The following is an 18762-nucleotide window of genomic DNA, read 5'->3' on the forward strand; positions in this document are numbered from 1 at the left end:
TAAAAACTCTTAAAATATTCTTTAAAAGTTCAAAAAAAAAGGGTGGGGGGTATTCAAATACAATAATTATGTCCATGAAACTGTATCTATTCTGATATTGTTAAGTCTTAGTTAATTGGAATCTTTGGTATGATAAATTGGCTTCTTAACCCATTCCAAACTGGGCACTCTTTGAACTATTTTCTGTGCATGACACAAAGTGTTACTGAGTTACATTCAAAGTTTAATTAAACCACTTTGTTATAAATGTATTTTAATGAAATTAGCATTAAATATACATTATAATTTAAAGTTTTATCTAAATTTTAATTCCTTTATTTCAACAGAAACCTCTAAAACAATAATTAAAACTTCAGTTTTGTTGGTACGTGACTGGCATGCAGTTAATGACAGGTTGTGTTTCTTTTATTTTAATTCTGTTTAGTCTGAAGTATATATGGAAAGTCTACACATTATTGTATGGGAGTTAGGTATACAAGACTGTTTAAGTTTAATGCGAGTGTTAAATTTAACTATTCTTAGAAGCGATAGTTAATTGCAAGTTTATTTACATAACTGTGTATAAATCATATATTGTGTAGTTCAATAGTTATGAACTTGTATTTGTTATATTATCATATCATGTTACTAGAACCTACTGAGTTTTTCTCATTGTTTTAATTGAGTATTATTGCATCCTAATATCTAGTAGTGTGTAGAACAATCTAAACCTCTGCCGGGGTATAAAATGTATTGAAAATGTAGTTCGATAGTTAGATCTAGACTGCATGATTGTGCGTTTAGCCATATAGTATACAGTAGCAATTTTTAAAGTGAAATGATCACAGAATGTATTGTAATAACAGAGCAGGAAGAATAATTTGTCTTGTCAAATTGTGTTCTAAAGTAACTGAACCAACCTGTGTGGGCTCTGATGAAAAAGAGAATTATTTAAAGTTCTGAATACAACTGTGGTAACCAAGTTAAACCAACAGTGTAACAAACATTTTTATATACATTTGACTTGTTTTAATATATTACTTTAAATCAAGTGGACTATATGCTGTTTGTTTATTGCTGAAATTATCACCAACAAGTTTAAAACACCCACTGTAAAGAATCCAGCCCATATATAAAACCTGACAATGGGTAAAATGCAACTACACAAATAAGTAGTTAAAAATACACCTGAAGAGTTTGAAAGAGCAAGCTGTAAATCTTTCTCTCCCTCTGATAGTAGTCCCTACCTACTTTCTACAGTAAAAAAACATTTATTGGCATGCTTATAACCAATACGAAGAGCTGATTTTAAACTATAATTTCTCAAGGTTATCTTGAAACTGACACAATATACTCATTCACAACAAAATTGAACTGCTACTAAGCCTATTATTGAACATCGTCGTTTCTAGCACTTAGCTATTTTTTCTCACCTTATGTAATAAGCCTTCCTGAAAATATTTTTGCCAGAGGCTAAAGTATCTCTGCTGATGATACCATTACATCACCCACAGGCTCCCAATGACATAGTGACATAGATACTCAACAGTAAAGAACAGGAAAGGAAAAATAAAACATCAAAAATAAACTATAAGTGAAAAGATAAAGACGCGAAATTATGAATATGACCCAAAGAAGATATTTTAAGCTTATTCAACAAAGAGTTACAAAGTATGTACATATTTCCATTTCTCAATTTTAGACATGTCATTGCATTGTATGTTGATAATAATAGCTACAGTTAGTTATATGGTATAAAAAATGAAAAATAAAATATAAACATTTACCTTAAGAAAACTTTTGATATTCATTTAGGAGGTTCTAAAAGTTAGGCAAATTTGAAAACTATAAAATAAAAAAAATCTTTATACTTAACATGAAAAATCACCTTGCGTGTGAACTATTCAGAGTCTGAGTGCAAACAACTACAATAAATAACGAATTTTTGGCAGAAATACCAAAAAATTCAAAATTAAATATTTCACTTTTTCTGAAACACTTTCATCCACTAGTCTTATTTTTGGAAAGAAAGAATTAGATAACCTATTTATTAAGAATACTTTCCTGACTTTTTCTTGCTTTTGAAAAACAGTTCTTTCTATTTCAAATACTACAGAAATAATAATATGAACATAAGACAAAAATCATCTTCCAAAAACAAGAAAAATCAGAAAAGTACTTTTAAGAAGTCAATTTGTTCTACCAAACCCTTAACAGTATCAGAATAGATGCAGTTCATTTAGGGAATGAATTCAGAGAACATTAAAACACACCCTGTAACCAAAGGCTCATGCAATCTTCTGAACTTATAGCCAGCATCTGGTATCTTTCCTGATGGAAGCACTTCAGTGGCTTTTATTGTCAACTGCTGACAGGCACACTCATCACGATTCTGAAATCAAAATTGTAGAAAAAAAAAGATAATTTAAACAGAAACTTACAAATTACAATAATACAACAATGTTAATTTCACTCCCACAAAAATGTAAAATGCCTTATTTAAACTAGTTATAAAAAAAAGAGGAACTGTGACCCTTCCTTCACCTGCAGTATTATAATATTAGTCTATGTGAAGTTCAAATCAATGATTTGTCAAAACACAACAAATTACAACTGACTCATCAGGTGGAAACGTAGTTTTTATTATAAAACTATGAATTACATGTTAAAAAACGATATGTCATACTACTACACATAATATGAAAATATTTCTTCAATAAAAATTAAATACTACTAAATAATAAAGTATTATCAAGAAATATTTAACTTTTGTGAACTTACATTGTTATACATATATAAATTACGTAATATTTAAGATGTAAGAAAAACACTATCATTGTATATAAATTTAGAGGGAGCTAGATATTAACTTTTTACATCCAGAATGACTTTATAGACCTTTATAGATCTCAACACTAACTTTACAATATGTCAGCTCCATTTCCATTTATTTTTACATAAAATCGAAAAATCTCTAAAATTAAAAATTGACTAAACACAACAAGATCTTATTTAAGCCATGCCTACTCAGCATCCAAGCCACCAAATCAGAAATAGTATGATAGGTCCCACATTCAATTACATTACATGTATTAATCTTCTTTTAGCTTCTTCAACTTTCATTCACAGGTTTGTACAATTACTAATCATCTATCATAACTCCCAACCAAAATTTCCTAAATGATTATGCCAATGATCAGAATGTATGAAAGGTTAGCTAACAGACTTTGAAAACAAATAATAGTTTATGCATTTGTAAAAAATTTTTAATTATTTATATATTCAGTATTTTGTAAGCAACACAATGCTTTTTTTTTCATTAGAGCTATTAACTTGGTTGTGACTAGCCATCAATGTTTACAAATAGGATCTGAAAACAAAGGTTGAGAACCTTGAGTAAGATAATAACTGTAGATTTTGACAACTGTTCAAAATCGTACTTTTTAAAAGTACTGTACCATTTCACAGATAGTTTTAACTAGTTAAAGAACAACATAAAAATAAAGAACTTGTGTCTCAAAGGGTATCATATTCAATCACCTATAAATACCATAACAACTAACAAAATTATGCTAAAGAGGGTTCTCACTTGACAGTTATCTTTACAGTCACAACCACAAAGAAATTCAGGATCCAGGTTGAGAGGCACTCCTTCAGCTGTGAATCTCTCAGTTGAATATTCCACAAAAGAAGGAGAAGATGTGTCTAATGTGTTCACACAGCTTACAGGCACATTCTCTTTTCCATACGTTATGTCAGAAATGCATACTAGAACCTTTATAGTTAAAAAATAGGCTTATAAAAACCCAATTAGCATGTAGTGTGTGTGTCTAGATAGAGAAGCCATAAAATAATAAAATTTTTAGTTTTTTTTACAATTTCATTACTCACCTTAGCATTGAAACAAGTTCTAAATCACTGCAGTGATTGCCATTGAGAACAAATATTTTTATTGCATTTCTTTGGTTTTCAAAATGTTTTTATGCTACAGCAGATATAACTTGCTGCAATTAAAAAGCCTTTATGTTGATCCCAACTCAAAATTCGTTAACCTAAAGCTAAGGAAAACATTTTAGACTATCAAGTATCATGGAATGAAAACATTCTATCACACTGGTACATTACAATATACATACATGCAAAAAATGAGTAATACAAAAATGATCTATCATTCTAAAATGGTATCTAATAGTATGATATTTATAGAGCACAGTGAGTTTTTTGTAAAGTTGTTTCATTTAACATATGTCTTACAACAACAATAGTGATCTAGCAAATCTAATCTTTCCATTCAAAATGTAATGAAAAATTCAGTCTTACAAAAGTGAGGCATTTTAAAAAATTATAGCATTGATTGCATATTGTTTGCTTTGTAGTATCTCAAGGTAAATCTCCAGCTAACAGCTAAATAAAGCAAAACAGTAGATTTGGGGATGCACTTCAAAGAATAAAATGAACTCTGAGAACAAAGGAAAGACTCAAAACATTTGTCTACATCAAAAAAAGAATTTTTTTCCATACCCAAAAACTTTCTGGGTTTTTGATTATGTGAACTTAGATAGCTTCAATGCAGCATTAGGGCTGTTTGGTTGTCAAAGACATTAGACTTCTTCATCCCACAAAGACCAAAAACAGACTGAAAGTGTACAACAATTGTAAGAAGTCAGACTAAGAATCCACTTGGGAATGACCTACATTCCATGGGAGTAAAGTATGCCTTCCACCAAATTCTAGGCAAAAACTACAGCTAAATATAGAGGAACCTTTTTTTTTAATACAGAAATAATATAAAACATTTGTTTAAAAAAAAAGACAAAATGATAAAAAGTTACTTATATACAGAAGTTCTGGTAAATTGTTATATTTTACTTGGTAATTTTCAAGTCACAAAATGCATTCAGATCTGGTCTGCATGAATAGTTTATACAATAGTGTGCTACTGTCAGCACTCTGCTAAAATTCTACTATGCTAAGGAAAGTGGTCCTTTAGAACATGTTTATCTCATTTAGTCCAGGATATGAAACACTTATAAAAAAAAAATCCTCAGAGGGATGACTGTTTCTTCCTTACAAAATGCATTATTTTCCTTGATACAACCAAAATGAAAGACAACAAGGTATTTCCTGCTAACCTACTTTTGTGTTTCTGATCAATATTTTACAAGTACTTTCCATTGCTTCACATCTTCATCAATAGTGGTTTCATTATTCAATGATTTATCCTAAACTTCTTTTCTGTAGGTAATCTATCAACTTCTTTAGCAGGTGGGGTCCAAGGCCATTTGAGATTATATACAACACCTTTGTTGACCCCATGCAAAAACTGTTAGTGATAGAGAACTTAACATCCTAGGAAAAAACTAACACAAAAAAATAAATTGACACCATCATAATTTGATGCCAGCAAAAACTTCATGCTTTGAAAATTTATTGTCCACAGTATTTCTGCTTCTCTGGTAGGTTTGCATTGTTTGTTGTTAAGAGCATAGCTAAACAATGGGCTATCTGTACTCTGTCCACTGGCTATATTTAAACCCTATATTCAGAATTATAAGCCCTCAGGCTTACTGCTGAGCCCCCAAGAGGCAGGTGTGCTTGGAAACAAAAATATAGTTAGAGTCATGGTCTGGGATGTACAAGCCAAGAGGGTATCTTGTGATGATGTATTCCAGTTGTGGTATTTCTCTACGTTGTTGTTGTTCTCATTGTTGCCAATGGTTGGTTGAGACTTTTATGGCTGGATCATCTCAAACCAACACCTGATATCTAGAGGATGGTAGGAAGGAGGAATATCTCAGCCAGAGGGGAAAACTGCAATAGCTAGATATATGATGGAGTGCTACAACCAACACTTGGCAGGAACTGGAAATGTACATCAGGACTGCAGTAGGAAGGGTGTCACACCGTCAACACCAGCAGAATGCCACCACCTTACTCTCAACTGAGTGAAATGTTGCTTAACTCAAGAGGATTAGCCCCCAAGACCCACCACCCATACTCCACTAGATGAAAAGGGGGAACAAATGCATTGAAGAGTCCAGGGACCTGCAGCACCAGAGACAATACAATGAGTGACCGCAATACCCTATAGTGAAAAGCAGAGCTACCATGTGGACAGAGCAATCAACCAATGCCTAGTGGCATCTGGGATTGTACATCAGGTCTGTGGTAGGAAGAGACTCAATGCTCATGGTGCATCATAGATGGGCAGTAATCCCCGTTTGCTTTACCCATGAAGTCCATGAGTGTACAGTCCAGGTTGACCATATTTAGGAAGCAAAAGACAAGGAGGTATATATACAATTGGTCCTACAGAACACCCTATCTCAACAGTGTGCATAAAATGAGCCTGTGATATGTTATGTAAGAATTATCAATATCCATGTACAAGAAGACAATAGAATGGAGTCAAATAACCAGCATCTGGAATTGTACATCAGGTCAACAGTTGGAAGCACCTCAACATTATGGTCATACAGCATGTTCATAGGATGTACTGTGCATATTTGATACTAAGTATACCTGGTCAGGCACCACTCACCACAGAGTGGGATCCATAACTTACAAGCAAGAGGTCCCTGTAAAGGAAAAGAAAAATGAGTACTTATGAGTCACGAGGAAACAAAAGTGTGTAACATGGCTACTGAAGGTAGCAAGAAACGGCCAAGTGATGGAGGTAGTGAAACTTAAAGGTGTGCAGGGTAGTTCAAAAACCTGCACTGATGACATCCTCCAAAAGGAAATGGGTAGCCAGGGACATGTTCAGGTGACAAATTGGATGAGCAGCTCATAGGTAATGTAATTCAATAGGTAACGTGAGCTGCACGTTTCGCGAGTGATTTACAACTTATAATGGGGTGGATAGCAGTTAGACACGGTTCAAAGGGCAATAAAGCAATAAAATTTGATTATAAATAGATGTATAATGTTACAATATTAGAGCTACTTAGGATAAACGAATATAGTTTCGTGTTACAATCTGAAGTCATACTAGAAAGAAAAGAAGGTTAATTTAGGTTTATTTCAATTTTTTTTGGTGGTTATGAAGTCGTTTGAATTGACCAATCTCATTTTGAGATAGGGTAGAGAAAATAACATATAAACTATAAGGATTTAGTGGGAAAAAAACGTTTTAAATGCATTTAGTAGGTTTCAGGGATTACACGAAGGAAATTTGATATTTTTGAGATGACGAAAAGTATTTTTAATTTTAACATGAAAATTACTTTGCACATGGACGATTCAAAACAAATATCAATATATTGATGGACAAAACGTTATTAAAAATACTTCATTAAGAAATATGACTTTTTGTATGTGAAAGACTTGTAATATTAACTGAAAGACTGACAAATTTCATGAAGATATACCCAATATACAGAGAGTTATAAGTATTAAATTTATATCAACTTTAAACTAGTACATAAGGTCACATGACTCACTCAAATTAACCGACCCCGTTATGGAAGAGTTAAAGATGTTTGTGGAATTACTAAATACTATGCAACTTTTATGAAGATAACACATGTATACACAGATTTTTGAAAAAAAAGTTCCATAAATGAAGATTCCTTTCAAGTTTACTATTTGTTTTATTCACCACATTATAATAGTTGGACCTGATAAAAAAAGATGTTTCACTGAATGATTAAAATCACTAACCATACTATTTTCATGTGCGTGATGAAACTCACCATACTATTTTCAAATACGAAAGACTGTTACGTTGATAAACTGCCAACAAGGATGGGTAAACAGGATGGGAAATCAAGAAGGCAACACTCCTGGAAAGGCCAGAACTTCTGGCAAGGGACCGAACAAAATCCATGCATGAATATCGAGTGTGGGTAGAGAAGGATGACACACACCGGAGTGGGGCTGATGAAGTAGCATGCGAGACAAAGAGAGAGGGTCTGGTGGTAACACTAACAGCCACCTTAGAAGCGAAAACCAGGTCTGAGTCAGCCAACAGAACCTGACAAGGAGTGGTTGGAACTATATAAAGGACATGAGAGAGAAACCGAATAGGAGGACAGACATATAGGTAAGTGTTCATCCAATTCTGGCTGAGAGTATCCATTGCATTTGCCTGCAGATGAGGGAACAGGTGACCAAAAATAGGAAAGTTTGGTCTTTAGAAGAGATGCAAAGGGATCCAAATCATGGATACCCCAACAAGCACACAACTCCAGATTATAAAATAAAAACTTTACAAGGTAGTTTTAGAAGAATTCAGGAATACATAAAAAAATCATTAAATAGAACCTACACCAAAGATAACCATTTTTAATTATTTCTTTAAAAAAACATCACTATCCATCCAGTTATAACATTTTAAAGCTACATACTCATACAAATATTATATAAAAAAAATATTTCATTTACACGAGCTAGATAATTTGTAAAGCACACAACTCCAGAAAAAGACAGAATCCAAAGACAACTTCATCAGTAGAATCGTGTTGGATCAGAATAACCAATATGCCATCAGATTCTTGTCACATGAAATATGATACACCAGCAAAATAATTTGGTGGCCATGGGCCCAATACATGAAACTCAATGTTCAAAAACAAAGGTCCCCTCAACCAGGTGCTTCCTTAACTGGAGATGTAGGATACCACTGTAAAAATTGTCCAAATCCTACATCACCACTTGTCCCTCAAGAGACAGCATGAAGTGTAGAACAGCATACTGAACTGCAAGAAGCTCAAAGATATTGAAATGGAGAGTGGATTCTAGAAGAGCCCATTTTCCCAACACTTCCATACTGTTGAAATATGCTCTCCAACCAGTAAGGGAAGCATTGGTAAAAAGGTGACAATCCATACAAGGCAAAGGAGCCCCCACAGCAGTGTTGGTCCAATCCAACCACCAGGCAAAGTCTGTAAGTAACGGTAAGGGAAGGGTAAGAGGAGCCTCGAAGGGATCTCATACAAAGCTACATTGGGTGATTAAAGCCCAATGTAGATGGCACATGTGGGCACAACCAAGAGGAATGAGCACCTCAAGAGAGAACCTCATATCCCCAAAAGAGATAAAAGGTGAGGAGGAGAGCTTTTTAAACCAGCCATTCCATATCTCGCAAGCAAAGTGGAGAAGGATGGGCCTGACTGAAATGTGAATTGAAAAACACACCCAGATGAACCTAAAACAGGGTAGTGTGAAGAATGACTTCTTCACCTTGATGAGCCAACATACCCCGGCAGCTTCGTGAAAAATAAACAGATTAAGGAGGACGGAATCAGCCTGCAAGTATGCTAGCAGTAGTCAGTTGTTCATGTAATGGTGAAAACAAAGGCCCTGGGAATGAAGCAGTCAAGCAAATGACCGAACAACTTGGCAAAACATATAGGGGCTAAGGCTAGACCACACAGAAGAGCCCTAAACTGAAAAATATGCCGATGATGAACAAATCAATGGAAATGTCAGGATGCTGGGGAGATGGGAATATGCTGATAAGCATCCAACACAAACTTCATCATCCACAGGCCTGGAGTGAAAACCCAATTGGGAGTTAAATATGAATCCATGGTGAACTTGGGAACTACAAGAAAACACTTCAGAGAAAACCAATTGATCACTCGATGCCAGTTTCCCATCACTTTGGGAACAACAAATAGAGGAGAATAAACCCCAGACGAGAAGGATCTCCTTGTTCAATGTTACTTTATCGAATTAAATCATGAACCACCTTCAACAAATGCTAGCAGGAAACAGGATTCTGTGGAGAGGGAAAAGGAAATAGGATGGGGGAAAATGGTGAGGAGGACAAAAAATTGAGAGCCCGGCCTTAAGAAACCATCTTCAAAATTCATGGATCGACTGTAAAAGTCTTCAATATGTGGGCAAAGTGAAATAGCCTGGCCCCCACCAGCCTTGACCTGAGTACCAAGTCACCAAGACAGCAACAGGCAGCCAAACAATTGCAAAAAGTTGAAGAATGAGCAGCCAAAACTGACAAAAGAGAAAAAGAAGGTGATACAAGAACAGGAGGTTGGAATAAAAAATGAGATGTGAAAGAAGAATTGGAGTGATGTAAACTGGCTGATCGAACCCTGGACTCCAAACTGTCGAAAAGACAAGGAAATTGAGTTTGGGAAAAGGAATAAGAATTTCCAAATGTTGCGAGTCTAAAAAGGGGTAGTTGGCATGATTAAATTCAAAAGCATGATCATCCACTGGGAATGAGGCATACCAACCCCTGATCTCAACTGTTCTCCAAAACATCTAGCATGAACTCCAATTTCCAGTGAAGGTGGAAAAACCAAATATTGACACAAAGCTTCCTCATCAAGGAGGGGAGGGTAGAAACATAGGAAACAGGAGATAAAGACAAAATCTAACATACTTAACTGAGCAACTTAAAGTGTGAATGAGACCTAGTCAGTTCACCCGAAACAACACACAACTAGTTACTACATTAGTAGTGTCACACTCTTATTGGTGGAGAGTTGCTGCATGGCCATTTAGACGTAGACATGCAGAAAGAACCTGGAGTTAAAGGTTAGTGGCAAGCAAAAAATTTGTGCCGATAGAAGGCAGTACTAATTGAGAAAGCTTTTTGTGAGAGGAGATAAAAAATCATATTGGAAACAGCAACATTGAAATAAAAACATTATAGAAACGAAATTAGTAGTTACTCTTCTACACATTAAAAACAAGCAAAAAAAACCTTCAGAATTATTATAATTATTTCATAAAAAGATTTATTTATTTTATCAAATTGAAAATTGTTAATTAGAAGGTTTCATTTAATTCTTCCTTGTCATTTTGGAATAGTTATATGAAACCTTCCAATTAAAAACTGTAAAAACAATTCAGATTACTTGAAGTTTCAGTATTGTAAAAACAAAAGTTATTTTCATTGAAACTGCATGGATTTAGCTTTCATGTTAAATCAAACTTAAAATTTACAGATTATAAAATAAAAACTTTACAAGGTAGTTTTAGAAGAATTCAGGAATACATAAAAAATCATTAACTGGAACCTACACCAAAGATAACATTTCTAATTATTTCTTAAAAAACATCACTATCCAATTATAACATTTTTAAAGCTACATATTCATACAAATATTACATTAATAAAATATTTCATTTACACAAGCTAGATAATTTGTAAAAAATACATCTAGATTTTAAAACAATTTGATATAGTATTATTACTTTTTGTGTGAGGCAATAAAAGAGGCCATACCACAATTGCACTGAATGAATGCACCCGAGTATTTTAATGCAAGAGTATAACTAAAAACATCCTTTCAAGAACAAACTGCAGAACCTATGTACAAAATATTTTTTTTACAAAACTTACCTAAATAAAATATATTCTAAGCTATAAAAGAATAAAACACAGACATCTTTAAACTGCTAGTCTCTCACTTTTAAGTTTCAAATGAAAAATATTACTCAAGTGAAAACTTGTCTCTTCTGAGATTAGAGAAAAACTGTATTAAATTGATTTGATTATAAAAGTGGACCTATCCTATTTACACCATATTTGAACAAAATATATGGAAAGAGCAGGCTCGACATTTCTTTACAGTTAAGAATCAAATCAAAAATGATACTTCATATACCTGTACAGGTCATTATTTACTAAGGCAAAAATTATTAACCAATTAACGTATTTAACACTATCCAAAAACTTGACATTAATGCATTTCAAACCTAGGGGTGTTGATTTAACTCCCAAAGCATTCAAAGTTCACAAACTAAAATTACTAAATTAAATTATATGAAAATTGGTACAGTATAATACAAATTAGTACATGTATTAATTATTGAAACATTTTTTATTATAAAAAAATATATGATTTATTATTTTATTGTTTACATAAAACCTAAAAACTACATCCAATAGTTTTTTCAATAAAACTATAGTTGTTTTGTCTACTTTTGTTCTAATAACTTCATGGATACTTTTATTGTCTGTATATAGGATCACTGACACACAATGAAAATAACTTTCAAAAATAAAAAATTCTTAATTTAACTTTTTGTTTATATTACAGAACAATAAAGTACCATTTTACATATATATAATGTTGCTTTACCATTTTATACTTCAATGGAATTATGGTGTTCAGTATGATAGGGAATGTTTTTTGTGGAACAAAACAGGGAAGGCTTAGTTAGGTCATTTTCATTTGATTGTAGCAAATTTTGTTTCACCAACAAGGCCACTGTTTGTTAAGCTATGTTAAAAGAGACCTTATTGGCCTACGTAACTCTTGAAAGGTCAAAGAAAATAATCGAAAAGAAATATGAAATATCTATCAATTTTATGTTGTTCAATATATTTTTCTTTGTCATTATTCTTTGCTCACTGAAGGAGTAAAATATCAAAACTGCTAAAAAACAAGACAAAAAAAAAAGATTATTAATGATTTGTAATTGTACACCATTTTTCAAAGCCCTTAAACTACAGCTGTCATTAACTGTAGTATCCTTACCTGGTTACTTGTTAGAAAAAAAATTCTAGTACAAGACAAAAGATTAAAACATTAGCAACAAAAGTCACCATAAAATATTAAAAAAATCCTATGTCTCTTACTTATTGGACAATATTTCTAAACACATTGTGTTCAAAGTTCAAGTGTAGCAATATCCAATTTCTTAAACATTTTTAAAAAGAGGTAATGCCATAAAGATTGACAGTAAAGTTTGTCTTGTTCTTAACAAAGTTTTGCTCCCTGGTTCCTCTCCTCTATTTTCAAACCTGAGATACAAACTCATTTGTCAAGAACCCTCTCAGATTTACTACATGTATTTGCTCAACTAATAAATGCATAGCTCAGCTTATGCCATGAAAATGTTCATACTTTCTTTGCATTCTACATGCTTTATTTTATAAAGAATTTAATCTCTATGGCAATCAAAAAAAAAAGTTAATAAATCTACAGTCCTTGTAAAAGCAAAACATTTTTGAATTCTATTAATAAAAATAACTAGTATGTTTAATATCATATTAAAGCAAAAATTATATAATTACAATGCCAGCTTTAACTTTTTGTGTAAAATACTTCAAGATTACTATAATCTGGAGGCAACAGGTAGAAGGTAATGTAACCACAATTACATTATGAATCTACCTTTAAGTGAAAATCTTCAGAGTGAATTTCATACATGAATTATGTCTATTTCTTCTTCTCCTACTAAAAATATTTGGTAACTGGCCTGAATTTATTGGTCCAATTGAGTATTTTTGAACTCAATTATCAAAACTATGCTAACCAAATAAATGAAAAATTATGATGTGATTAAAATGTATTTAGTGATAAAAACAGAATACTACATGCAAAAAAGAAGACTTATGCATAGCTTATATATATGTTTTACAATACACAGCAGTTAAGTTACTATGCAATTCACTTTGCCTATAACAAAAAAAGGCCTAGATGAGGATTCCCAGTCTGACAAATACTTGCACTGTAATTTTTGGTATTTAAACTGAGAAAATATATAAAGCTAAAACATATGTAGTTTCCATCCCTGAAATATAATCTCAATGAACTTACTCTGTGTGGCAGAAAGGTTGTAAAAGTATGAACATAGCTATCAAAACAGAATAAGTCAACAGTTAATTTAGACTTGGTCTCGATAAGGTAGCGATTTACATCTTCAATTGACCTAAGTCGTCTCCCACAAGGTGCACGATAAAAGACTACCCTTTTCCCTGTAGTTCGATGCTTTGCAATTTGTCTGAAAATAGAAAATTAAATTTCATGTAACAAATATTTTCTATCACTGCTCAGTCAAAGCTAAACACTGAAAGTGTTAAGTTTGATGAAAAAATTACCTTTCCCAACCTAATAGCATAGGTATACGAAGAGGACTCTTCCCTTTAACACTTGCAGGGTCATCAGGCTTATTTCGAATGCATCTTTGACAGCAGGTGTGAACCACATACTTAAAACGTGGTCCAATTGTCTTCTTTAAAATCTCTCTCGTTCCTGCGTGTTCCTCACCTGATGGAGTACACTGGTCTAAAAATAGATACCACAAATCACAACTTAACTCTTGCTGCAGGGGTTAACAAAAGTACATGCTCTAACTCACATATACATGTATATTAAAAGAAGCTTACAAAACTTTTCTGCCTGTTTGTATGTTAGTTTATTAAACTGTGAAAAAAGATGATTGCCCTTTATTTTATTGGAAACTATTACTCAGAAAGAAATTCAAGTGTGTAAAATAAAAGGTGTAAGTAGTACATAATACTGTATGTGCAGGGGATCACAAATATGGAATCAGGTCATCTGTATCACTTCAGTATTTTTATCTAGCAACTGAAAATTCCTCCATTAAAATAATAGTTTTCAGTAAAACCTCAGAGGCTGGAAGTAAAATTAGAGATGTAGTAAAGGAATTATAGTTAAACAGTATTGAAAAGTTCCATTCATATTTTTACAAAATGAAATGTAATTGAATAAAATAGTTTACTATTAGTAAGATGTGTACTGAATTACATAATAAACTTATTTGCAATTGTACCAAATGTTGTGATTTATTCCACATAGTGATGCAATGTTGACAAATGCATCATTAAATAGTTCGTGTATAACAATATATTAGGTACATTTGTAATTGACAGCATAGCTTTATACTACAGTATTGCTAATTTAATATCTCCTTGTTGTATTGAAAATCTACACCAAATGATTTCTATATAGATGAAAGCCATTATGTGTTTGTAATGTTCAAATTGGCTCAGTGGTTTGTCTTGAGCAAATGTACCAAGTTCAAATCCCAATCAAGTGGGGATTTTCTATAACCTTTTTTAATTATTAACTCATAATGTTTAGAGCAAGATATTACAATATTAGAAAAACCACAACAATATGATAAGCTTAAACAAAAGATTAGAATTATTTGTTAACATTTAATAACAAAGACTGGGTGTCACAGTGGTTAAAGCATTCGACTATCATATGGAAATCTCGAGTTCAAATCCCAGTACAGTGAAGATTTTCAGTTAATTTCTTTCAATATTAGGGAAAATACAACGAGAATTATAGACTAAACCACAGATAATATCATATTACATAACAAACACCAATGACTGTACGTGTCAAAATAAACTGAAATATCTTTTCAACCCAATAGATGTTGCTAAAACACATTATTATTGATGTTTTTCACCTTTAGTAAGAGATTTTTGAAAACTTAGTCAAAGAAACTTAAGAATTTTTTATGAAAAGGTATATCTTCATGCATGTGCCTTTACCATAACAATTAATAAACTGCAGGATTAGATATTTGACCCTGTAGGAATATTTCTTTGAGAACCACTTTTTTTGCATGGTTAACTTTATAAGGCTTTATCAAGAAAAATATTTGAACATAACATAAAAACATACATAAGTCAAAATTCTAATCAAGGACCAAATATACACACAAAATGTTGTTTTCATAAAATACCAGAAAAAGGATAAAAATTCTTTATACATATATTGTTAGTATAATCAATTTTATAAAACATTTTTATAAAACATTTATTTAGATTTAATTTTCAGAAGAAAAATTAATCATCATTTATTGTCATATAATGGGCATTGAGCTAGTATTCAGATAAAAACTAATTTAGGATTAAAACTACATAAAGTTGACAAGAAAAAAACAACTAAAGATTAATCTTAAATAACAAGTGAATTACCCAGGAACTCCTATATGTTTGATATTAGAATTCATAATGTTGTAAAGTAATTTTTTCATTGGGCAGGTTCTTTTAAATTATTTGGTGAAAATCATGCAAAGACCAGTCTATGTAATGATAATATATTATTTTTATTTCTTCCATAACATTTCTACTAGCTGTCTTCACGTTTTCACTGTTGTAACATATATCCAAGTTTACAAATGACGTCCAAATAGAAATACCTTGCTAACATAAAAAATAAGTGTTAATTAAGACTGATCCAAATGTATCACAAAACTTAAATACTTCACTGAAATAAACTGATAGGTACTCTACATTTCATTGGTAGACTTCTCCTTCTGAGGCCCAAAATTATACAGATGGGATGGACTCTTGTCCCTTGCCATTACTGACTGTCCTGTCCGTGGGGGAGTTATATACACTAGCAGCTCAATCGTTTATGATCCTCTGGATATGATCCTGACAGGAATCCTGGGATCATCAGCAGACTGAGTCTTCACTGACAAATTCTTATCTGGAGTTACTCACTTGGCCAATCACTGATTTACTTCAAACTAAAATCATGGTGGATGACCTTTGGTTTGGATCACCTATCCTTCTAGAAATCTGTAAACCACAACACTGATTCTTTTCAGTACATCATATGGTTCTTTCCAACACAAAACTAACTTTGTACTTCCTTGCAATTAGAACTGTTCAGCCATATTATATTAATCATTTTATCATAGGCTGATAAAATCCTTTCTGGATTTGTCTTGTATGACATTTAATTTTTCACATCCATGAGAGCTCTTTCAACAACCAATCCCTCGGGACACACCACTATGTCTGGCCTCATTAAACTCAGTCAATAGATGTAATATACAATCTCATGTATATTAACTGCCCTGTAGCACATCAAGATTTCCTCTGAAGCTAGCATAACCACATAGCATGAAGTCAGTTCTCAATATACACTCTTCCTCCATGTGAGGTGCAGCAAAGTTTCTTAACATAAGGGTAACTTCAAACTTCCCCTTTACTAGAACTTTATGTCCCACTGTTGATCTTATCAATTCCTCTTCTTTCTCCATTTCTCAAGGCAATTTCCCATCAGGTTGAATAACTGTAGCTGTAGAGCTGGTGTTGATCAACACAATGCAAGGTTTTCCATAAATAAACTCATGGATGGTTTTCCTCAAATAATGATCTTGAAAATTCAATCAAGGCAAGAGGTACAATAATGTTTAAAATGTAAAACAGACCAATGTATAAAATGCACAATAAATATTTTATTTGGTCAACACATAAATTAATGTACATAGTTTAGGTTTAAATTTTGCAATAACTCACTAACTCTACCCATAAAAGTTGTGGTTAGAAGTACTGAATCTAATGTTGATCAAATTAAAGATGGTAAAAATAAAATTATAAGATATGTTTGCCAAGATATAATGTCAAAATGAAATATTAAAATTATTAGTAATTTGATGGAAAAAAAAAAAGTTTTAAATTATTTGAAAATAATAATATTGTCATCACATAAGCTGATTAAGGAGGGTGTGTAGCGATATTGAACAAATGTAATTATATTTCTAGTGTAGATCAGTTATTAAATGATGGTTCATTTGTTTCTCTTATAAGACACTCAACAAATTTTCATCCTTGGTGCAAAAAAACATGTTGATTAAAGTACAACTTTTTCACCTCAACAACAAAAGAAAAGATTATGATTCCTTCAATTTTTGCCCACCCTGCTTTTGTGCTATATCTGAAATTCATAAGTTAAACAAGTTTTTCCACATATTGTATCTAGGATAGACAATTTGTCTTCTTATGTTGCAAAATACATTGCTCGATGGTTTTGATATTTGAGTAGTAAGAATAAACATGGCCCAGCATGGCCAAGTGGTTAGGGTACTCAACTTGCAAACTGAGTACAAATGTTAAATACAGTGACATTTTGGGTTACCGTACATTACATATGCATTCAAAAATAAATTCTTAAATTTTAGCTATTTTTCTTAAAACATAAAATAGTAAATAAAAAATATATAGAAAACAACAATCCCTACTACTTCTAATGTTGCGGGGATTTTTTGTCCTAGTACATGGTACTTGCTTAACCTTGTCAAATTTCTCATGTAAAAATAATAAATTACTATACAGATACCACAAATTCCACCATAATTTAACAGGCTTCCTAACTAAGCTCTATTTGGGTCTAAAAACTCTCATTTCTGATCAGTATATCACTTTGATCACCATTCTTCACACTGTCCAATGGTGATAATGGCTTTACCCTCATAAGTACTTAATGAAAACCAACAAATACGAGCATTTTTGAGTATTTTCAAATGAGGAAGATGTGGGTGAAACCACTATGTTGAAATCTGCTAAATAGAAAAAGATGTAGATTCTTATTTTATATTATAGCTTGACAACATTAGTAATTTGAGATTCTAAAACTGTAAACTTTACATTTTATGACACCCACAACACAATCTGAGCAAAAGCAGAAGATGAACCATACACACACATACAAAAATCGATTTTATCAATATTTTTTTTATATTTACTTTTGAACTAAGAAATGAAATAATGTATAATACTAAAAGTTGATATCAAATTTATGGACATACATTCATAAAATGTTAGTTTAATAAAATTTTGAATGTAGGTCTATGAAATGTGATGACATGCACTCTGGCCCTTACCCATATAGAAAAGGTTAATTCTTTCCAGATGGGTCACATGTCAAAGGCCATGTCATCATGTTTGTTAAATAAAATGGTTACGAGGTCGGGCCCAGGGACCAAGCCCATGCTGAAAGGGTTAAACAGAAAGAATTTCCTTCTCAGTGCAAATCAAATGCTACTTCCTGCCTATCAGGATCCATTTTTAAGTTATCAAAATGTTGGCTTGTGTGTGGATTTTATCTTCACCATATTCTGCCAGGTCATTTGCATCAATAGTAATTAGGTGAATAGGATTTAAAATATAAAGTGCCTTCTAAAATCCTATCATCATTACCAAATTTAGATTCCACATTCTGAATAAAATTTCCCAAAAAGGATATCTTTACCTTCTCAAAGGTGTCTACCTACTGTTTTGCGACTAGTCCATTTGTTACTGCTTTG

The 18762-nt window shown here is 32.3% G+C and overlaps 1 protein-coding gene across 2 annotated transcripts in view; it reads right to left on the reverse strand.

The window, feature by feature from the left end:
* Window positions 1-18762, reverse strand: part of LOC106458997 (histone-lysine N-methyltransferase SETDB1-like) — a 176024-nt gene that overhangs the window by 83750 nt on the left and 73512 nt on the right. For both annotated transcript variants that reach the window (XM_013918562.2, XM_022385368.1), the window contains 4 exons: window positions 13784-13970; window positions 13503-13686; window positions 3569-3754; window positions 2253-2371 (listed from right to left, as the gene is read on the reverse strand). In XM_013918562.2, the coding sequence (XP_013774016.2) occupies window positions 2253-2371; window positions 3569-3754; window positions 13503-13686; window positions 13784-13970 (676 nt within the window). The remainder of the gene's footprint in view (window positions 1-2252; window positions 2372-3568; window positions 3755-13502; window positions 13687-13783; window positions 13971-18762) is intronic.

This window comes from Limulus polyphemus, unplaced genomic scaffold (genome assembly GCF_000517525.1).
Source record: "Limulus polyphemus unplaced genomic scaffold, Limulus_polyphemus-2.1.2 Scaffold543, whole genome shotgun sequence".
NCBI lineage: Eukaryota > Metazoa > Arthropoda > Merostomata > Xiphosura > Limulidae > Limulus > Limulus polyphemus.